Here is a 22,732-nt window from a genome sequence, read left to right as displayed (position 1 = left end):
ACATGACGCTTCATGACATGACCAGGAAGGTTCTGGAAAGATGAACATATAGTCCCTGGCCTCCCTGGACGGCAACCTAAGCCCAATTTCCCACTAAGGATCATCCCTGGGGCTTTGGAAATGATACAAAGGCAAGCAAAGTGCTGTAGTCCATCCTCCCCGCCCCCTCCCCCCATCTCCCCTCCCTCCTAAAATGAGTGAGCTGGGCTCTCCTGGAGATGCAGCTTCCTGGGGACTTCTCGAACACACATTTACATGTGCTTTTACATTTCCTACTTTGTGAAAATAAAGGATTAGAGGGAAGAATCAATGTTTTCCCACTGGAATGAAAGGGACTAAAGCTTTTGAAAGAAGAAATCAACAATGTTGTGCCCAGATTACAAGATTCCCAAGAAACCACATCAGGGAGCCAATTCGATGTAAAAGCTTAAGAATCTGTATTCAAGTTAACTTGAGCTCTCCATCCACCAGACTCACCGACACATCGGCTAGCCAAGTGGCCAAGAGAGAGAGTGAACCCCTCCCCGAGATCGGTTATATAGGGGGGGGGTTGGAGTAAGGGAGGAGAAAGGACTGTGCTTTGCCGATTGGCCAGGCACAAGTCGATGTCCCGTTCCTGGGTGTGGCTAGCAGAGTCTTAGACTTCCGTGAAGAAGCTCCTTGCCCAACACGTGGCCAAGGTAAGATGGAGGACGTAGCCCTTACCCTGGGGGAAGGTGGAGGGTGTAGCCTTCGCCCTTTCACATTATTATATTTAAATTAAATTTCTTGGTAGACTTCAAAAGAATCTTCTAGATAAATTCTCTATGGGATCCTGAATGTAAATTATGTGCATTCCCTCAGGTGATGGAAAACAGAAACACCAGGAAGTGGATGAAGACCATCATTTTTGAAAGCTTAGCTCGATTGGGGCCAACGTCGAAATTTCACATTAGTTCCCATTTTTTCTGCCGGTTGTATCATTCTGGCAAGATGTTCAAGCGCCATGTCGTCTATAGGAATGCTCCAACCACGCCCTAGATGAGCCTGTGGGTGTGTGATTCTGGCACTGCTACCGACCAGCTTACCTGTTAGTGCCATCTAACCTAGCCTGCCTTTCCCCCACTCCTGAACTGTTTAGGAAAAGCGTTAACCCTGCAGCCCCTCACCCTGGGGCCAGCTCCCTAAAGCTGCCAGTGAGAAGCTGTTTGATTGCAAACCCGGATCTGCAGTTGTGTTTTTCATTTGGGGCACATATTTGAAACTCCTATCCTACTGCCTATCCTACTGTCAGCCCTTTGGGCCTCTTCGGTTCCTGCTGATCAGTCATAACTCGCTGTCTTTTTTAAGGAATCTGCCAAGAGACCTCACCAATAGTTCTGAACCCCAGATGCCCTTTACTTCCAGGAAGACCATTTCAAAGATATTTCTCAAATGCAGTTAAATTCCATTCTGAGGTCTAGCTGTTCTGAAAGCCACTGTCACTTTGAGGGATCCCTGGGACTTCTAAAATTGAACCTTGAATATGCCACATGCCTACATTTTAAGTCAGACCTTCCAAAACATGCTCTCCCTATTAGCTGAAAATCCGTGTAACTATTTTCACATGACGTGCTAATAAATGTATTCATAGCGATTATTTCAAGAAGAAGATTAGAGGTCATGCTAACGCTTTTGGGTCACTTAAATCCCAAGTGTCCTTGAGGCAGGAAAATTCCTGCAAAGCTGGAATGCTTCTTCAATTGTCAAGCAAGCATTCACAACCAAAAGACACTTTTAAGTAGCTTCCCAGGGGGAAGAATTCAAGCCTGGGTTCTAGGTGCACGCGCACGCATATGCACACGGAGAAATTAGGATCTTGGGAAATTGCTTCCCTGCACATAGACACAGCCCTTTACACACGAAACACACCCTAAGCAGGGAACTGGGGCTTCTGGAAGTAAGGAAGCCTGTGGTTCTCCCAGTTGTTAGAACTCTTTTGAGAATGTTTCCTGGGAGGCTGGGTGACAGGGCCAGGAAGAGGAGATTCAAGACAGGAGCATCAGCAACAGCAAGTCAGCTCTGTGCAGGAATAAAGCAGTGAGTTTTAAAAAGTCATCCTTTGAGTCCCCATATTGAGTCCCCAACACTTTTTGTATGTCACCTAGGTTGTCTCTAATCCTCACAGTCCTTTGAGGATTATAACTAATCCCAATTTTGCACACTACTGAATTCCTTTCCTTGCTTTATTTTTCTCCATAGCACTTTCACTTTCTAATATACTGTAGAATTATTTCTGTTATGGATTGTCTGTCCTCAATAGGATGCAAGCTCTGGGAAGGCAGGTATTCTTGTGTCTTGTTCACTGCTGCTTTCTGGAATCTGGAATAAATGAGCGAATGAATGTATGAATGGAGGCACAGAGAGGTTAGTAACTGCTCTCTGTCAGACCACGAGTGGTAGAGCTAAGATTTAAATCCAGGCCCATGTGCTACACAGACTAGGTAAGTAATGGTAGTTGTGATGATCCAAACACACTGTAAGGAAGAACAATGTGCAGCATTTACTGTGTGGTTAACTAAATGAAGAGGTGCATACAGTCAAAGAAAACCACCAGATGCAGAAGGAGCAGGAAAGTACGCCTAACTTTTGATCCTAACATGTGTGGGGAGGGTGCAACAGATAATGTGACTCTAGTGGTCAAAATCCAAAAGGCAGACCTTAATCCTGAACATTCCAGCAGGGAACAGCACAGTGTAGTATGATCTCTACAACATCCTGTATTACTTACATGTATGTGGTTAATTCTGAAAGGTCTGGTCTCAGATCCTGGCCCCACCATTTCCTAATGTGTGACCTCAGGCAAATTCATTCATCTGTGAACAGAGATAATTTACATGGGTTTTCTGAAGACTGACCAAAGTTATGAACTTAGAAAAATCGGTACCATGCCTACCATGTAGTAAGTGCCCAATACGTATTATTTCTATTAGATCGTTTTGGTGTGGTTGGAGAAGAAACAGGGTGTTTCAAAAGGGACCCCTGAGGGAGAAATTAGAAAGGTACCTGGGTACTTCCTGTCCGTTAACCCAGTTAAAGGGTTTTGACCCTGGTCTGTAACAGCACCTGCTTTGCTTGGCAGCCGGGTTGGGATGGATTCAACTGCTCAGGGCAGTTCCTCAGAGGGTTTCTCTGTAGACCAGCCGATTCCAGGCAAGCTGTGAGGCAGCCCGCGAAGGGGGTCTTTGGGATGGAAAGGACTCAGGCCTCTGTACAGGTTCGGAATTCAGAGAGATAAAAATAGTATCAACAGCTCACAGCACGCCAAGTTAGGGGATTTCGCTTTACCCATCCAATCATCGCAGATATTTTTATCTTCATTTCGCCACCGTGGGAGACTGCGGCGTAGAACAGTGAGAAGATTTAACCACGGTCGAACGTTTAGGAAGCGATTGGGGCACAATTTAAACCCCGGCCACCCGGCTCAGAGGCTCTTTACGGCGCCTGTTTTAGGAACTAGCTGCCCGACCGGTGCTCCGCGGGGGCCCCACGACGCAGGGGAAGGCGCTGCCGTTTTGGAAAACGCGACGAGAAGGACTGACATTCGGCTGCCATAGCCTTCAGAAGCACGGGTCAGACTAAATGTTTCCATCTTCGAGTTTGCAAAGTGTTGCGATTATCCTCCCAAATTTATGCCCAGGTTCAGGTAACTGCGTTTTTAAAATAGCAAAATAGAGCCCTAGCCAATTTGGTTCAGTGGATGGAGCCTGGGCCTGCAGCCTGAAGGGTCCCGGTTGGATTCCGGTCCAGGGCACACGGCCCAGCTGCCGGCTCCCAGTGGGGGGCGTGCAGGAGGCAGCCAATCAATGATTCTCTCTCTTCATTGATGTTTCTCTCTCTCCCTTCCTCTCTGAAATCAATACAAAATTAAATAGAAACCAGTGTTCCTCCCTCCTTTCCTGCGGGAGGTCCCGGGTGAAAGAGTCCGCTCTTCTCAGTTCTACAGCGGGGCACCCTGCCTCCCCGCTCCTCGCCTCCAGGTCCCAGGGACTGAAACGCCTTGGGTTGGTAACGCCTGTAACAGGTGGGGGCGGATCCGAGGCGTCAAACCCAGCGCAGGCCTCCCCCAGCTGGGACCGGGGAATATCCAGTGAAATATGGGGGTTTTGTTCCAAGCCATGCCCAAAAAAGGAGCGGGGAGAGGAGCTCGGCCACCCCCGCCTTCGCCGCAACGCTCCTGCAGGGGCTGCCCGCCCGCGGCAGCGCTCCAAACTTGGCAACCTGGTCCTCGCGAGCAGCCTGCTTTTTTTAGCTTACATTCCCCAAACCAGGGGAGAGGCGGGTGACTGCAAATGCAAATCGGAGCGGGGCGTCAGCAGGCTGGCCCGTGGGTGCGGGAGTCTGGCTGAGGGAGACCCCACGACCTCAGGTGCCCTCCGTTACACTTGCGATAGGCACAGAGCGCCGGGAGGGGCAATCGGAACAGCCGCTCCCGGCCCGGCCAAGCCGCTGCCCCCGCTTCCGCCTCCCTGGCGGCGGCCGCACAATGAGCGGCCTCTTCTCCGCCCGGGGTTAGGGAGGGGAGGCCGGATTAGGGCCCGCGCCTTCCGGCCTCGGCCCCCCCTTCTTGCCCCAGCGCCGCCGGCCGCACACAGGTGGTTTTCCGCTCAGGAGCAGCAGGCCCCAGCGTTTTTATATTAACAATGAAGCTCTGCGCTCAGGACTGCGCCTCCCCGTCGCCGAGGCCCCGGCCGGGCCCCGCCTCCATCCGGCCCCCAGCTGGCTGCGCCCCCCTCCCCCCTGCGCCCCGGCGCCTCGGCCTATCGCTGCTCGGAGGCTGGGCCAACACCTCCCCGGTTACCTGTTGGCTCTGCAGAGCTGCAGAGACATCCCCCGGGACTCCCAGCCCTCCTTAGGAGCCGGGGGATCCCAGCATGCACCCCCCTCACCCTCCCTGGGCCGCTACGGAGCCCACAGCCCCGCACCATCAGCGGAGTCGCCCCCACTACGGCGCCCACCTTGCTAGGAGACAGGGGTGACGACAAGGAGTGCAATGCGCAGGCGCGGCCCGTCCTCCGCGAGAGCCCGGTGACGCAGGGGAGGGGGCTGCGGTTCACGCTGGGAAGAGAGTGGTGGGGTGGGGGTGGGCTGGCTCCCCTTGGACATGCTGCTCTGTCTACACAGTCACCGCTCGCCGAGCCCAATTTATCCCTGCAACCTGCAGGCTTGCGGGAGGGCTTCCCCGAGCCTCCACGACGGTGGGCCAGCCCACAGGCGCCGAGTGCCCCAGTGCACCTCGCGCTGGCGGCCCCGCCCGATCAGCTCCTTTTTCGGAAGCCGAGCTTCCTGCCCAGAAATAAGTAACGAGCGCGACCCCCACCCCCTCAGCGCACGGTGGGCGACCGGCGCGGGGGCCAGGATCACAGGAACAATGGCTCTGGCTCCTTACGCCCCACGCCTCTGGAGGGGGATAAAAGCATCAGACTGTCCAACAAGTTTGTTTCTGCAGTCTCCACTGTTTAAAAATAATAATTAAAACGCTATTTTTTTTTTTAAAAAAAAAGCTTGATTCCTATTATCTGGACAACAGGTATTTGTTTGCTTGCTTTAAAATGTTTCAATATAATCCTGGTTTGTTTCCAAAGATGTTGGATTAACAATTAACACCTCACCGGTCACTAAAGCCCAGGCAGTCCAGCAGCCCCAACACAGCCTCGGCTAAAAGAACATCAGAGCCAACAGAATTGGGCTTTTTAAACAGGCAAACAAAGGTCACATCGCCGAAAGGAGGGCGGGGGAGGAGGGGTAAGGCGAACTCCAGTCCAAATGAGTTTAAAGGGAATAAAAAGAAAAAAAAGTCAGCGCAAGTTTTCCTAAAGCTCGCTTGGTCACGAACAAGGGCTTTTGTGCCTGCTAATTGCACCATTTGTGCGCAAAAGTTCCGACGCAAAGTGTGAACTCTCAACAGAAGGAAACATGAGACAACTGAAGTGCCCTGGTTTATGTGCCCTGCTCCTCCGCCGCCGCCTCCTCTTCTTTCTCCTTCCTCCCGCCGAGGCCGCTGTTGCAGCTTGTTTGCACTGGGTCTTATCCGGAGCGGAAATTCCTTTCCGTTTTTGTGAATGACAAACTCATTAACAATTCATCAACACAACCTGTTCCAGCCGGCCCGTCTCCACGGCAACAGCCCCTTCCGCAGCTCGCTCATTGGCTGGCGGGGAGAATGTATCCATTGAGACGCTCGCTGTTTGTATCCATTGAGGAGCTGCCTTGCGCTGGGGGTGTGCGAGGGCTGAGTCCGAGGGAGACAGAGCGAGTGCGAGGCTTGAATAATCTGAGGAGAAAGACGCTCGGGTGGATTTGAGGTGCAGCCTTGGAGGGAGGGATTAGGAGCCGCTGGACTTTATTTTCTCTCCCTCCCCTCTCAGTAGCCCGGAGTCCAAATTAATTGGATTTCATTCACTGGGGAGAAACAAAACTGTCTGGGCAGCTTCATTCAGAGCGATTCATTGACACCGAAAGCGAGCGGCTGCAGCCGGGTGCAGAGGAAAGAAACCACCGGCTTCACTTCTGTCTCGCCTTCCCCAGCCTCTAACCCTGTTTGGGAAGAGCGAGGTGGAATTCAACCCCGCTCCGTGAGCGGCGGCTTTGCGTGGCGCGCTCGGCCTATGCCTGCCCCGAGGGGCGACTGCTAGGCACCCCACTCTCTCTCGCAGCTCGACCCCCATGATAGATACGCTAAGACCCGTGCCCTTCGCGTCGGAAATGGCGATCAGCAAGACGGTGGCGTGGCTCAACGAGCAGCTGGAGCTGGGCAACGAGCGGCTGCTGCTGATGGACTGCCGGCCGCAGGAGCTGTACGAGTCGTCACACATCGAGTCAGCCATCAACGTGGCCATCCCCGGCATCATGCTGCGGCGCCTGCAGAAGGGCAACCTGCCCGTGCACGCGCTCTTCACGCGCGGCGAGGACCGGGACCGCTTCACCCGGCGCTGCGGCACCGACACCGTGGTGCTGTACGACGAGAGTAGCAGCGACTGGAACGAGAACACGGGGGGCGAGTCGGTGCTGGGACTGCTGCTAAAGAAGCTCAAGGACGAGGGCTGCCGGGCCTTCTACCTGGAAGGTATGTGTGGGGGGCAGGGCGGCGGGTGCGGGCTGCGGGCGGCCGGCGGGGCGCGCGGACTGGAGGTGCCCTGGTTGCGCGTGGCTGGCGCTTCTGAGCCGCGCTGCCCAGCCATGGGTCGTCCGCTCGCTCGGGGCTGCGAACATTGCGTGCCCCGCACCGAGGAGCCAGGCCGGCGCAGAATTCACCCGCTCCCAGGGAGCAGGCACCCGCAGAATATCCTTCACCTCGCCTTGCTTTGTATCGTTCGATTTTCAATTAAAATTTGCAGGGTGGGATAGGTCGTTGGGGGGTGCATGTTGGCATTTCCTAGCCCCTCAGAATACTCAGGAAAGTTGCCATTTTGTGCATTTCCGGATTCAAAAGAATAAGGGCTCCCAGGGGAGGCGGGGCCCGTTCGTTCCATTTCCAGGGGTGCACATTGAAGTGTCTTTATACATCTGGTTCTGTGTGTCGGGGGGTCGTAAGGTGCTGCGGTGTTTCCAGCGCCCGGCTGCGGCTTTCAAAGCTGTGAAAACTACTAGGGCCACTCGAGTTACACGATTGCTTTTCTCGTCCTGGCAGGTGGCTTCAGTAAGTTCCAAGCCGAGTTCGCCCTGCACTGCGAGACCAATCTAGACGGCTCGAGTAGCAGCAGCTCGCCGCCGCTGCCAGTGCTGGGGCTCGGGGGCCTGCGGATCAGCTCCGACTCCTCCTCGGACATTGAATCTGACCTTGACCGAGACCCCAATAGTGCAACGGACTCGGATGGCAGCCCGCTGTCCAACAGCCAGCCTTCTTTCCCGGTGGAGATCTTACCCTTCCTTTACTTGGGCTGTGCCAAGGACTCCACCAACCTGGACGTGTTGGAGGAGTTTGGCATCAAGTACATCTTGAACGTCACCCCCAATTTGCCGAATCTCTTTGAGAACGCAGGAGAGTTTAAATACAAGCAGATCCCCATCTCGGATCACTGGAGCCAAAACCTGTCCCAGTTTTTCCCTGAGGCCATTTCTTTCATAGGTGAGACTCATTAACAGCACTCACTCACTTTTACATGCCAAAGTCTTAGCTCACAGAGTTTTGAGCTTTCGATCTTTCTTGCTGCTTGCCAATTTGTCAGTCTACAGGTCTCTAATATTCCGAGGGCCTTCTTAATTCTGGTTCATCTTCTTGCTAAGGAAATCAAAAGCACCTTTTGAGAAGGCTAGGGTCCACAGGTGTATTTGAAATGCCGGCTGTTTCTTAACTCTTTGAATTCAGTCATTTGGAAGGGGAGGGGTGGCACTCACAATCAGACCACAGAATATTCCGACAATCTTTGGAGTGGGGGAAGGCTAGAAAGAAGTACTTACGGTAGGCAGGAATTGTAGCATTGCTGTAGAATTTTAGAAGACCTGGGAGCTATTTTATGACATCAAGGCCGTTGTTGGAAAGCCCTATGAGTGCTAGATGTTAAAATCCAGTTGAATGTTACTGTGATACCAGTGAACAGTGAGACAGTGCCCGTAACCTGAGCCCAGCAGGAAGGACTGTGGGCTGGAAGCCTGGAGAAGCGAATCTCCAGGCATTGTAATGCATTTCCTATTACAAAGGAACTCATTTTCAGGCCATGTCGACATCCTGTTCCTCCTAATGGACTGTCCCCTGTGACTTCCCTCTCTCTTTTAAAATGCCTGAATACCTCCATTGTTAGCTGCACAACAGTTGGAGAATAATTTAATAGACCCTTGCCGGCTGCTTGTCTGTATAAAAGGCATTCACTACCATATTGCAGCGTTTCTGGTATTCACATGCTGAGGCAAAGAATGCACACATTAAGGAGTTTTTTGTTGGCAGAAACTTAATACAAAAGCTCCCTTTTCAGAAAACATCTGAAATATGTAATTGTGCCCAGTGTACATGTTTTATCGAAATGATACATTTTTTTTTTTGCTGCCTGCAGGGCTCAACTGCCACACACGATTACTCTCTGAATCTTTTAAAAAATTCATCTTTTAGACTGATCATTCACAAAGGGTGGTTTTCGGTCTATTGAAAGCTTGCCTTTCTTGTGTTTACAGATGAAGCCCGGGGCAAAAACTGTGGCGTCTTGGTGCATTGCTTGGCCGGCATCAGCCGCTCAGTCACCGTGACCGTGGCTTATCTCATGCAGAAGCTCAATCTGTCAATGAACGATGCTTATGACATTGTCAAGATGAAGAAATCCAACATCTCCCCCAACTTCAACTTCATGGGCCAACTGCTGGACTTCGAGAGGACGCTGGGACTCAGCAGCCCCTGTGACAACCGGGTCCCCGCGCAACAGCTCTACTTCACCACCCCCTCCAACCAGAATGTCTACCAGGTGGACTCCCGGCAATCCACGTGAAAGGCCCCACATTCCTCCAGGCTGGGATGTGTCCTTTCCTTACGCAGTTTCTCTTGGCAGCATCGGCTGGGCTGCTTTCTTTGTCTGTGGCCCCAGGTGTCCAAATGACACCCGCTGTCTGTTAGACAAGCTTATCACATGTGGAATTGGTTATTACAAAGGGAGAGATTTGCTCCATTCTCCATGGGAAAAACAGGACTTGCTGTATAGATACAGGCAGTAGGTCTGCTCCACACCCATGTGTACAGCCTACTCATGCAGGGACTGGAATTTGAGGACTTCCAGATAAATAGGGTAGGACCAAATGGTAGGATAGGAGCATGTGTTCTCTAGGGCTTTGTACCACTGTTTCTTTTTGCATCTGGAACTGACTATGTTGTCTTCAGTGAAGACTGATCAATTTTGCATATAGAGGAGCCAAAGACAGGTTTCAGCTCTGTAGTATCAGTTTGCAAAAAAAAAAACCCCATACATTAATAATAGATAAAATAAATCTGATACTCCATTTGATTATTGTAAATACTTGATCTTAAATCACTTGGTAGTGTTTGTTTGAACTGTGTTTGTTTTTTCTTTGATGGGTTTAAAAGAAATCACCCAAAGGAAGAAAGAGCGCTGTACCACTTCTTACAACAACAAGACGGAAACCTTTGCTCTTTTCTAATCCAAAGGATACATTTGCAGCATGCTCGACTTTACCAATTCTGAATGACATGTTCATGGACACTATAGTCGCTGAGACCTTGTTATGGTGCAGTCCTCAGTATCTTTCATATATCTTCCTTGTGATTTCCCCCACCCCCTTAATGTAGTTTGACTATGCCTTACCTTTGTAAATATTTTGGCTTGTGTTGTCTTAAAGGGGATACCTTGGAAAGGCACCAAAATCAATGGGCTCACTTTTTTTTTTAAAAACTTCAGCTGTGCTAAACAGTATATTACCTCTGTATAAAATTCTTCAGGGAGCTTCACCTCTAATGCAATACTTTGGGTTGGTTTCTTTCCTTTTAAAAATTTCGTATAAAACTGGAAGTGTGTGTGTGAGCATGGGTACCCATTTCATAGGTGAAGTGCATATGATTGTGAAGAGGGGAGAGTTAGGTTGCTTCATTATGTTCATGGTGTAAAGTTTTGAGATGCAATTTATTATAAGAATGTAAAACCTTAAATTATTAATAAATAACTATTTTGGCTATTGAATGTGTGTATTTTTTTTTTTTTTAATTCTTAATTGTACCTGAATGTGAAGTGACACATTTTAGGTACTTTTCCCTTGGGACTGACTCTGGATTGTAAAAGCACAGATAGGCCTAGCAGGGCAAAGTTCTCATCTTTTGAGCTATTCCAAGAATGTTTTGCAGGTGTAGTTTATGAAATTAATCTTTTGCTTTAAATAAGGATGGCATCATAGAATGGACTAAGTATATCATGTGTATGGACAATATTTTCTATATATATAGTTCCGTGAATATAGTTCTGGCTTATAATAACTTCACAGAAAATATTGGGGTATAAAATGCAGATATTAATGAAGAGTCAAAAAGGGAACCCCCAGGGTACCAGAATAAAGATGACAGTAACAGCGTTAACCTCTCCTTTCTCCATCAGAATCTTCTCAATAATGCATATGCCAAGGAGAAAGAAGGGATAGTTATTTTTCCAGTCAGTTACTATCTGGCAATTCTACTTGCAAATTAATCTTAATGTTGGAATAACATGAATCAAGAGTGTGTGGCTAAGTATATCCAAGCTTTCTCACTTGAGCCTGGATTTGGCTTTAACGTTTTACATTGGCATTTTAGTTGAAGCTTTGTCACTCCTGTTCTAATGTACTTGGTGCTTAACTGGTTTAGAATGTAGGTCAGAAACCACAATTGAACCTAATGGAGGTTATTTTGAACAGTTTCAGGTAAAGGTTTACTATCTTGTCATTTTCTTGGGACATCCCTCTCTTTGTCCCAAATGTAACAGAACACAAGCCAAAAATAGAAGTAAAGGGCAGGCGTGTGTAATCAAAAGAACTAAAACCTAACTACATTTTGTATTCTCTTCAAATGCGCTTAGTCCAGGGGTGGGCAAACTTTTTGACTCGAGGGCCACAATGGGTTCTTAAACTGGACCGGAGGGCCGGAACAAAAGCATGGATGGAGTGTTTGTGTGAACTAATATAAATTCAAAGTAAACATCATTACATAAAAGGGTAAGGTCTTTTTTTTTTTTTAGTTTTATTCATTTCAAACGGGCCGGATCTGGCCCTCGGGCCGTAGTTTGCCCATGGCTGGCTTAGTCCCTTTATCTGCAGTGGGGAAGAAGATGAGCTTTTCACCCACATGGCACATGTCAGATGCCAGTTGGGTGGTTTGGTAATTTTCGTGATAGGCATGTGACCCTGATTTTATGGCAACCGTATCAAACTGTCCAGTGGGACTTTTAGTGAGTAAGCATGTATAAAAGGCAAATGCACAGAAAACGACCAAGCCAGTCTCCCATTCGGCTTCCCCAAGTCAGCCGGAGCTCAGAAAGGAGAAGTGGGTTGCAGTTCCACTTGGCCCGTGTTAATCCAGTTCTGAACGGTTTCCGCTCCTGGCATTCCCTAGACTGGCTGTTCAAAGTGGGGATTTGCAAGCAGCGTTAGCAATTTCCTGTCCAGCTGCAGCTCAAGTAGCTGTGTGCTTCTCCGCCCCCCCCCCCTCCTTTCTTTGTTCTGGATTCTTTTTCTCTCTCTCTTTTTTTTTCTCTTTCTTTTTTCTTTAACATGGGCTGTGGATAATTTTAGTGCATTTCCTCTCTGTGGATTATCATCTTTCCTCCTCAAACTTGCATACATTGAGTTCCTACTGCTCCGCTCAAGCCGACAGCTGGCCTCCCCAGCACTTCCTCTCCGTTCACTGTGGGTTTGTTGTTTGTCAGTCCACTTCTGAAATTAATAATGTTTTCTGGCCAAGTGCCACAAGCCATTACCACAAAGGGGAAGTAACACATATGAATAGCAGGAAGCCATGCAGGGTCACAGTGTGAGCTGAACCTGCGGAGGGAACATAATTGAGCCCGGCCCATTCAGCAAGTGTCTGACATCGATTTGGGGAGCGGGAGCTCCCTGCATTTAAACAGCTCAAGCTGTGAAGAAAAAATAAAAGTTTCCAACAGATTGGTAGCAAATGGTCTTTGTCATCAGTCTGAGTAAAAGAGGGAGCCAGAAGAGTTTCGGGCCCCCATAAAGTGGCAATGCTTGGGGTTTCTCCCCCCCCCCCCCCCCTTCCTGGTATATTGTTTCATAAGGCTGGTGAACAGAGGGGGGCCTGCCTCTCTCTATGGCCACAAAAGGACTCATGTGAAATGGGTGGTTTTTATGGTTCACACAAGTCAAAAGATTCAAAGAGCTATTCTTTCTCTTTTTTCTTCTGTGGGAAGGGGAAGGTTGTAACTGACAGCGTGGGGCCCCCACCTCACCTTGGCCTCCCCTCCTGGCCATCCCTCTGTTCCTGTGGTTCCTTTGTGCTTGTAGGAGCCGCGTGAAGGCGATCATTTTGCATCTTGGAGTTGGGCTCACTTCCTGAATGGAGCCTGCAAGCGGTTACTAGGGCAACCTTAGCCAGCAGCCCAGCTCCCGCTCCCTCCTCACCTGCTGTCCCCATCAGTGGCTTCCTCAGGCCTTGGAGAAAGCGTTACCTTTCCTGGCCTTCTGGGGTTAGGGGGGCCTTTCCGGGAAGGAGGTTACAGGTTTTGTGGGGGCCGTGGGAGACTTAGGGAATGCACTGGTTGATGGTATACACTGATTTTAGGGTTAAAATCAGACTGAGAAAGAATGATCTGGGGATAGAAATACCAGCACAGCCTTCAAAGGAGTGAAAACGGAGACTTGCCCAGACCCAACAATTAGGGGACCTGAACTCTAACTCTGGCTCTCTCACTAATGAATCAGATAGCCCCGGGCAAGTCACCAGCCTCAGCCTCACTGAGTTTCTTTTTTCTTGTCTGTAAAGTGAGAGAGTCTTTGCCTTTCATTCTAGGATTCTCTTATGATTCCAGCCTTCTGGTCATGGGTGGGTGACACAGATGAGGTGAAATAAGGTGCAGAGCAGGTGAAACAATTAGCGTTTATTGATACTCTCAGATGCTGTACTTCATGTACAATATTATATCTTTTAAGCCTCAAACAGCTCTGTGACATAGATCCTATTATTATCCTTATTTTTCAGTGAGGAAACTGAGGCAGAGAAAGGCCAGTAACACCTAAAGTCACCTAATGGGAAGTGGTCGAACTGAGCTTTGAAGCGTTAGCTCTTCTTGTAAACCGCCTGCCATAAGTATTTGCTTGTCTTTATAAAGTCCCGTGATGTTTAGTGGGAAGTGATGACCCCATTTTACAGCCGAGGAAGCGGAGGAAGCAGGGGTTAAGTGACCTGCCACATCAAACCCAAATCTCAGCCAAATCACGAGAGAGCCAGAAGGCTCCAGCTGGTAAGTTGCCAGAGAGATGTCATATCTGTCTGGAAACTTCCATTCTCCCTTCCAAAGAGAAGTTGCCCTTTCTTGGGCTCATGAACACATAACTTACAAAACTGATTTTCCTAAGGATCTCTGGAGTGGCAAGCAGCTGTCCAGCCGGCCCTGACCCTTGCCCACACTCCACTTTTAGGATTACACCAGTGAAAAGGCCCCAGAGAAATTCAATTCCTCAATGTGATGCCTCAGGAGAAAAGGTGGGGGGGCTGGTGTTCAGGTGGGGGAGAAAGAGAGAGAAAGAGGTGGTGGAGGGGCGGGGGGTGGGGGTGGGGGAGAGAAGTAAAGGGCGGATCATGTGATAGCTGGCTGTAAGTGAATATTCTTGAAAAGTCATCTAAAAAAAAAAAATCAGTGTTTAGACCTTAAGCTGTTTCAAAAGAATTACTCTGAGTATACATTTATATGTAGTTTCTCACGCAGTAATAATCATTTTCCAGAAGGTCCTGCAGACTGAAATTCCAAATACCCTTACTCTTGTGTTCTTATCACAACTGGCCCCAAATCAGTCCAGTTTTAGTGACAGAATCTTCAAGCTTCTTTAGTCCAAAATTGATTTCCTAAGAGTATCTAAGGGCATAGAACAAAGTTCAGACAACTCACAAATATTTATCCGGGCCTTGATCTGTATTGCACCGGTTTGATGAAACGAGGTTAAAGTAAAGGCAACAGAAGACTTAACAAGCCCTCAAAGACTGAAGGCAATGTGGTGTTTCTAAGTGTAATCTCTTCATCTTTCTGTGTGTGCCCATTTCAGAATGGAACCTTCAAGGAACTATTGGGCAAGTCCTTGCCTGCCTCAACAGTTAAAACAACCTATATTTTGGACCCTATATTTGATTCTTTTATGTAGGAAAGGATGAATAGCCCACATGCATGCAATTTAGCCAACTGACTTCCCTGTTTTGTCATGGAAAATACCTGTAGAGAATGTGTGTGTATCCATTGCCTTTTAGTGATGAGACGTTTTGGACCACCATGCCGTCAAAGGTGAACTCCCAGGCACACAGGGAAAAAGAGAAGAAATATCATATATTATTTGGTAATGACATCCTAAAATGCACTAAGCAAGTGTGAAAAAAGTTGCTTCCTTTAAGCTAGAAGTGTTTTTATCACTTGGTCTAGTTAATTCTTACTGCAAATACGAACAGAAGAAAAAAGAAGAAAGTGGGAGGGGTGCATAAGGGGATTGTTGGAAAAGCACAGCTCCCAGGACAAGTGTAGCAGGAATGTCCCTTTATTTTATGTTCTGATTATTATTACTGAATAACAAACCACCCCAAAGCATAGTGGCTTCTAACCACAACAATCTTAAGTCTGAATCTGGGCTGATCTCAGCAGGGGAGGCTGGTGTCTGCTTGGTGCCCTACTGTTGGGGGTCGTTCCATTCCCAAAAGGGCTCACTCACATGGCCCACAAGCTGGTGCTGGCTATCAGCTGGGAGCTCAGCCAGGTTTCAGGGCCAGGGACTTAGGTTCTTCTCCATGTGGCCTAAATTTCCTCACAGCATGGTGTCTGGGTTCTCTGGGTGAAACCCCAAGTGAGACAGTCAGGTGGAAAGGATTGACCCTCAGGTCCTAGGCTCAGAAGTCACTTCTGCTGTAAACAGAGGTCTATCAAGGTTGAAGGAGATGAGATGAAGGAGGAGCATATTCTGAAAGAGCATCCAGGGAAAGAAAATATTGTTGCAGCCCTAGCCTGTTTGACTCAGTGGTTGGAGCACTGGCCTGCAGATGGAAGGGTCCCGGGTTCAATTCTGGTCAAGGGTAACCTACTTCAGTTGCAGGATTAATTCCTACATCCTGGGGCCCATGAGGGAGGCAACCAATCAATGTGTCTCTCTCAGATTGATGTTTCTCTTCCTCTCCCTCCCTTCCTCCCTTCCACTCTCTCTAAAAATCAATGGGAAAAATATTCTCTGGATTAATATATATATATATACTAGAGGCCCAATACACAAAATTCATGCATGGGTAGGGTCCCTAGGCCTGGCTGGCAATCAGAGCTGATCTGTGGGGCAACTGGCGAGGAAATGGGGGTGGGGGTGGTGTGGGGGAGGGCCTCACTGCACCCGCCTTGGCTGGCCTGGGGCTTGTGGGCTGGGGGCAGTTCCTGTGTTGAGCATCTGCCCCTTTGTGGTCAGTGCGCATCATATTGACTGGTCATTCCACCAATCGTTCTGCTGTTTGGTCGATTTGCATATTAGGCTTTTATTATATAGGATAGGATTGTTGCAGCCATTTTTGGGATAAACAGTCTACCACTTCTTAACATGAAAGCTGCTTGAGTGGAGGACTCAAAGAAATAATAGTGATCTCCCATATTAATCTCATGTTACTATCTTGAAAACACAGTTGTCAATAGCTGCTGTAATTATTCTTTTAATCCAACTATTTTTTTATCTGTCTCTAATGTTCAACATAGAGGCTGCCATCAAAACAATCATTAAGATTGACCCATAAAATAAAATAGAAAATAATTTTACCAAAGAATATTAATGTTTTCATTTTGGCAGAGAAATAGATTCACCCAAGTTATTGAGTGTAGTGATAGTTTATTATTTTCATGCAAAACGGTATTTCATTGTATTCCATTGTACTAGACCCGTGGTTGGCAAACTGCAGCTTGCGAGCCACATGCAGCTCTTTGGCCCTTGAGTGTGGCTCTTCCTAAGCCTTAGGAGTACCCTAATTAAGTTAATAACAATGTACCTACCTATATAGCTTAAGTTTAAAAATTTTGGCTCTCAAAAGAAATTTCAATCACTGTACTGTTGATATTTGGCTCTGTTGACTAATGAGTTTGCCGACCACTGTACTAGACCATCTTATATTGATAGACAACTGGTTTTTCAGTTTTAGCTATTATGAACAATACTGCTAAGAACACTTTGTGCATGTACCCTGATACACATGTACGTACATTTCTCTGCGGTGGACGAAAGAAAGGAATAGGTACAGGATGTGTAGACACTTAAGTTCAGATAATGACAAATTATTTTCAAAGTGGTTGTAGCAATTTACATTCCCACCAACTATATTTGAGGTTTCATATATTACCATATTTTTGGCAACACTTGATATTGTCACACTTAGTTTTTGTTTTTCTGGTGGATGAAATGGTTGTTTATTATGATTTTAATTTTCATCATCATGTGTTGACTGACGATAGGGTATTTTATTTTGCAAAGTGCCTGTTTAAGTCTCTTGCCAAGTTCTCAACTGGATTGCTTCTGTTATTTGTATTAATATAATGAGTGTTTTGATATCCTAAATACTAGACTTTTATTGTTTACATGCATTGAAAATATCAGTGCAATGCTTTTCAATGCTTGCTTCCTCTGGTCCTTCCCAGGGAATCTACCTTGTGTGTATTTTGGGGCAGGTTGAATACCACACAATTCTAAAATGTGTCAACCAGAAAGACAATGTCAAGAATGGCAGTGTCCAACCTGCATAACCTTACTTAGAGGCCTTAGGGACTCCTGTTTTTGGTTTTTGAACCAAGGGGCTTATGGCTAAAAATGTCTGAAAACCACTGATTGAATCTCTTTAACAAACGTGGAAACAGAGTCTGCGAGACTGAGTTAAAAGAATGACTACTTTTGATTATCTAAACTTAAGTGGAGCTCGTCTAGAAGCGTTTGTGGAATATAGTAAATCGCGGACCATGTTTTGAAGGGGGAGTGGTTTTGCACAGATGTATGAAAATGATGTTACAGGTGTAGGTGATGAATTATGCCTAGCTTTGGAAGCAGTAAGAGACAAATTCCTTATAAGGCATGACAAGAGTATTTTTCAAGTTGTTTAACAGAGAGCAAAAATCAGGATGCCCAGTGATATGGGGAGTGAAATTTAAAGAGGATGTGTAGAACATAGAAATAACTGTCTGTTTAGTCTCCCGTCACAGTTACATCTGGTACAGAAGGATTCGGTTCAGAAGCCTGGTATAGAGAAATGAAACTAAAAAATCATTAAAACTCACGAGGGCTTATTCTAGTCTGTAAAAGTGAGGAGATGGGAAATCCTGGCCTAACCAGGCAACTTTGTAGGATCATCTGAAACTCAGACTTATTCTAGCTTTTATTCCCAGGCTTAAAAGATGGTGACTCCATCGCTAGTCATCATATTCACATTCCAGGCAGTAGGAAGGAGAAAGAAGGGAAGGAAAAGGGAAGAATCAGTTCCCTTAAAGAAGCTTCTTGGAAATCCGACACCAGATTTGTACTCTGTGTGTTCAATGTTCAGAATTAACCACATATCCATAGCTACAGAGCCTGGGGATGTAGATTTTCAGTTGGGCACATGCATCTTCTAATATAACTAGAGGCCCGGTGCACTCTAGTTATATTCGTGTACTAGTGGGTCCCTCGGCCTGGCCTTCGCCCTCTCGCAATCCAGGACCCCTCGGGGGATGTCGGAGAGCCAGTTTGGGCCCAATCCCTGCAGGCCTGATCCAGATAGTAGGGAGTCTGATCCTGTGCGTTGAGTGTCTGTTCCCTGGTGGTCAGTGTGTGTCATAGCTACCAGCCAGTCGTCTGGTCATAATGGTCGCTTAGGCTTTTATATACAGTGGGGCCTTGACTTACGAGTGTCCCGACTAACGAGTTTTTCGAGATACGAGCAGTCTCTCGGCCGATTTTTTTGCTTTGAGTTGCGAGCTAAAATTCGGGTTACGAGCCAGCTTCAGATACCCCACCGCTAGTTGGCGCAGCAAACGTCACAGTGAACGCCACAACATCAGCCCAACATCACGTGTCTCACTCGTTCACTTTTTGATTTGACATACGAGTAATTTGAGTTATGAGCTCCGTCACGGAACGAATTAAACTCATAAGTCAAGGCCCCACTGTATATAGATTAAGATTCTGTTACTCGGGAAGAAGAGGAGACTGAATCTTAGTCACTCACTTTCTTTCCTGGGGGGAACCACCACCTGCATCAGAGGGGAGGTTCTTGATCCAGGTCAGGCCAAGGGGTGTGCCTGGCTTGCCCATCTCAGTGATTGGTTCAGGGATAAGACATGATTCAAGTCCAGCCAATCAGATTATGCTCTGCATTTTCTATGGAAAAGACGGTCTCAGTGTGGCTAAATCCCAGATGTACTGAAACAGAATTATTGGATATGAGCCCTGGGAATCATTTTTTTAAAAGAAAAGGTTCCCAGGTGATTCTTTTGATTGGCCAGTTTGGGAATTAACAGATATACCACATGTATTAAATCAGCAGTTAATTTAATCTAGCACCTCCTTTCTCAGGGTCTTCAACAAATACAGTGGGGCCTTGACTTATGAGTTTAGTTCGTCCTGAGACCAAGCTCGTTAAGGAGCTCGTTAACTCAAATTACTCTATCAACTCAATGCAAAAAATCAGCCGAGAGACAGCTGGTCTCTCAAAAAACTCATTAGTCGGGACACTGCTAAGTCAAGGCCCCACTGTAGTGTGGAGGGAGCTTGCTACATCTTCCATAACATGGAACATCAGAAGGCTGAGCATATAGTTGAGCTATAACTGCACCATAAGCTATTATGAGCTCACTGCTACAGACTCTCTTAGAGCTATGATTTTTTTTCTATTTTATTATCTGCTCTATAAACTAGCATTTGAAAACACTCATTGTCCTAAAATACTTTAATTTTACCAGGGCTTCTAGGTCTGCTTTGCTGGAATTTGGTGTCACGACCTGTGTTCACTCAATCAATACCCTCTGTGATTATAGATTCTTGCACACCAACTCTCCTGTTTTGTCTTTCCAGTCTGGAGTGCTTTAAAGTTCCTGGTTTCTTCACAAACCCTAATAATTGTAAGTGACCTTCTTTGGATATGTTCCAGTTTCATTGTGACATTTTTGAGGTTTAATGCCTGGAACTCCACCCAGCATTTCTGAAGCAGATGAATACTGGTGTCCCTGTGTGTATGTGTATGCGTGTGTGCGAGCACTCATGAGACTGTGCTTTCTATTTTGTTTTTTAACATCCTTCCTGATGATGCTTGCTTTTGTGACTGCCACAATGCTTTGGACCGACTTCTTCAGGGGATGGTCTACAGTGATGCCATCATCCTTTTCCTGGATCACGTCTGCACTCAGAGGCCGTGGTCTCTTGAGAACAAGGTGGGTTCCCTTTTCCTGCGGGCATGATGTATGGCTTCTCCCCGGAGCGTGAACGTTCCCTGCCCACTCACATAGCCCCATCTGAGATTTTCTCCATGTTTATTCTTTCCTGGTTAGTATTCCAATTGTCAGAAAATCTTGATGTCATTTATAAATTTGAGACTTCACTTTATTGATGTTTAAATCACTTTTGCAAAATGGTAAGCAAGACTAGTTCAGGTACAGAATCATGAAACACACAATTTTATCCTCACCTGAGGACATGCTTAGAGAGAGGAAGGGGGGAGAGAGAGAGAGAGAGAGAGAGAGAGAGAGAGATCAATTGGCTGCCCTCCATACTTGCTGTGACTGGCGACCTAACCTGACACTCAGGCATGTGCCCTGCCCGGGAATCCAACCAGCAACCTTTTGGTGCACAGGATGACGCTCAATGCTGGTCACGAAACACTCCCTTTAAAGTGCCCCTATAATATCCATCAGCAATCTGCAAATAATAATAGAATCTGATTAAAAATTACCAAGCTGCCTCTGAAAATACAGCTTTATGATAATACCCCCCCCCCCCCCGCCAAAAAAAAAAAAAAAAAAATCCTTGTGTCCCTCTTCCCCCTACCTCAATTCCAATGAAATTGCTATTTCTAAACCCTTCTTATAAGGAATTTTGGAATTGCCACTAATTTCTATACAAAGCTTCACATTTTAAAGGCCCTTCTAATTCCTTTAAAAAAAGCCATTAAGAGTTAAAAAGTTTTGAAAAGAGAGATGCTGCCTGAGTGGGCCACAGAATGTCTGTGGTTTGGTGAGGCCATCCCCTTTCAGATCTGCTTCTCAGATGTGGAGTGATGATTGCGGACTCAGTCAGAGGGTTCAGTCTTCCCAGATGGGAATCCAGATCTGTAACTTATTAGCCTTGGGCAAGTTACTCATCTCTCTAAGTCCTGGTTTCCTTATCTGCACAATGGAAATAATAACAACAAGCTGGTGGAGTTGTGAGCATAGAATGAGACAATTGATATAAAGCATTTAGTGCAAATAAATTAAGATTAATAAGACTCTGAGGAGGGGAATTATGGTATATAATCATTCATTCATTCATTCAATAATAGACAACCTGTGTGTTCAAAGAACATCCTGTGGGACATAAAAATATAGCTGACATACAAATCTTGACCTTTTAATCCTAAAATGAAACTGATAATGGCCGGGTGGTATGGCTTAGTGGTTGGTTGAGCATTGACCTATGAACCAGGAGATTATGGTTCAATTCCCAGTGAGGGCACAGGCCCAGTTTGTGGGCTTGATCCCCAGTGTGGGGAATGCAGGAGGCAGCCAATCAATGATTCTTTCTCGTCATGTTTCTATCTCTCTCTCCCTCTCTTTTCTTCTCTGAAATAAAAAAAAATATATATTTTTAAAAAAGAAACTGATAATGAACATAAACCATTATAAGGTATAGAGGGACAAACAGCATAAAGTTAAGGACATAGGCTTGGGATTTAGACGCTTTTATTGGCTTCATTACTAGCTACCTGTGTAACCTCAGACCAGGTACTTAGCCTTATTAAAATTTTCGTCTTCTCATCTGTGAAAAATGGAGATAATTATATTACTTACTTATAGTGTTGTTATCAGGATTATATGAAGAAAATGCATGTAAAGTGCTTAGCACTTTGGCTGGCACATAGAAGGTAAAGTTACCCGTTTCCACACTAGAGATCCAGAAGAAATCCTGCAGGACTTCAGAGGAGCAGGGGATGTTTTTTCTATTTGGGGAAGAAAAGGATCATGGGAAACTTTCTGCAAGTAGTTGATAAATCACAAAGCCAATTCATAAATTTACTAAAGAATACACATTGAGCTATTACCAGGAGGCTGGCCCAACTATGCTGTGAGGTAGGTTTTATAAGGATGTTAAATCTCCATCTTTCAGGTGAGAAAACAGAAATCCATCGAGTTTCAGTTAAGGTTGCTGAAGGTTTCCCAGGTAAGTTCTGGTAAAGCTGGTATTTGTTCACAGGTCTGTGTGATGCTGATACCCCGGTTCGAACATCTGTTTTATGCCCTCTGCAGTGATGTGGACATTGCTCATTCCACTGGCCACTCCCCTTCCCAGGACGAGGATGAGGGAAACAGGATAGCTGAGTTTCTCACTGCAAGATTGTTGATGAGCATGGAAGTGGTGGGAGTTTGTGGCATACCTCATCCATTTTATGTCAGAGTTGAGACAATATTCCTGCTCTGTGATCAGACAAACAAAACAAAAGCAAGCCCATACTTTTTAGTCAGCGGACTATTGGGGTCCATGGGATGGTGCTAGATAAACCTGACCAAGTTTTCTTGTCTGGCTCTGTCATGCTTGTCTGTTTTCAGGAACTCCAACACCATCCACGCGGACTGTCAAGCACAGTTTGGATTCCTTGTTCTACCCTAACCCTTGATGAGAGTTAGGAAACAGTCTGGTTCATCAATAGCACACTATTTTTCTAATAGTGAAAATGCAACCGACATTATTTGATTAGATTATGTCCTCTAATTTTTGGTACACATTTGTGAGGTAGAGGTTACTCTCATAAATGCAAGGATTCTGGAATTACATTGCTAAGTTCAAATCCTGACACCACCACTTTCTAGCTGTCTGATTTTAAGCAAGTTGGTTAATCTCTCTGTGCCTGAGTTTCCTTATT

At 46.6% G+C, this 22,732-nt stretch overlaps 1 protein-coding gene and 1 long non-coding RNA gene across 4 annotated transcripts; one reads left to right on the top strand and one right to left on the bottom strand.

Annotated features, from left to right (window-relative positions):
- Positions 1-425: 425 nt before the first annotated feature.
- On the bottom strand, positions 426-5,335 carry LOC139006859 (uncharacterized). Of its 2 annotated transcripts, XR_011470803.1 has the most exons (4): positions 4,977-5,335; positions 3,025-3,227; positions 2,750-2,834; positions 426-2,340 (listed from the first exon to the last, which is right to left on the bottom strand). It is a non-coding gene; the product is annotated as an uncharacterized lncRNA (long non-coding RNA). The 2 variants fall into 2 exon arrangements; XR_011470802.1 differs by lacking the exon at positions 4,977-5,335 and having other exon boundaries at positions 3,025-3,689.
- Positions 5,336-5,557: 222 nt separating this feature from the next.
- DUSP6 (dual specificity phosphatase 6) lies at positions 5,558-10,634 on the top strand. Of its 2 annotated transcripts, XM_070409605.1 has the most exons (3): positions 5,561-7,084; positions 7,649-8,086; positions 9,127-10,634. In XM_070409605.1, exons 1-3 carry the CDS (start codon positions 6,685-6,687, stop codon positions 9,432-9,434), a joined length of 1,146 nt encoding a protein of 381 aa, XP_070265706.1. In that variant the 5' UTR covers positions 5,561-6,684; the 3' UTR covers positions 9,435-10,634. The 2 variants fall into 2 exon arrangements, with proteins under 2 accessions (XP_070265707.1, XP_070265706.1); XM_070409606.1 differs by lacking the exon at positions 7,649-8,086 and having other exon boundaries at positions 5,558-7,084.
- Positions 10,635-22,732: the final 12,098 nt, after the last annotated feature.

This window comes from Myotis yumanensis, unplaced genomic scaffold (genome assembly GCF_028538775.1).
Source record: "Myotis yumanensis isolate MYYU_CA2020_CCGP unplaced genomic scaffold, mMyoYum1.0.hap1 SCAF_3, whole genome shotgun sequence".
Classification (NCBI taxonomy): domain Eukaryota; kingdom Metazoa; phylum Chordata; class Mammalia; order Chiroptera; family Vespertilionidae; genus Myotis; species Myotis yumanensis.
The sequence above is the reverse complement of the archived record's forward strand: the minus strand, read 5'-3'. Positions and strand labels throughout refer to the sequence as shown.

Excerpts from the sequence above, each read along its gene's own strand:
- DUSP6 (XM_070409605.1), top strand. The coding sequence starts at position 6,685 with ATGATAGATACGCTAAGACCCGTGCCCTTCGCGTCGGAAATGGCGATC. Across the intron at positions 7,085-7,648 it reads CCGGGCCTTCTACCTGGAAG|GTGGCTTCAGTAAGTTCCAA; the intron begins GTATGTGTGGGG and ends TCGTCCTGGCAG. Across the intron at positions 8,087-9,126 it reads TGAGGCCATTTCTTTCATAG|ATGAAGCCCGGGGCAAAAAC; the intron begins GTGAGACTCATT and ends TTGTGTTTACAG.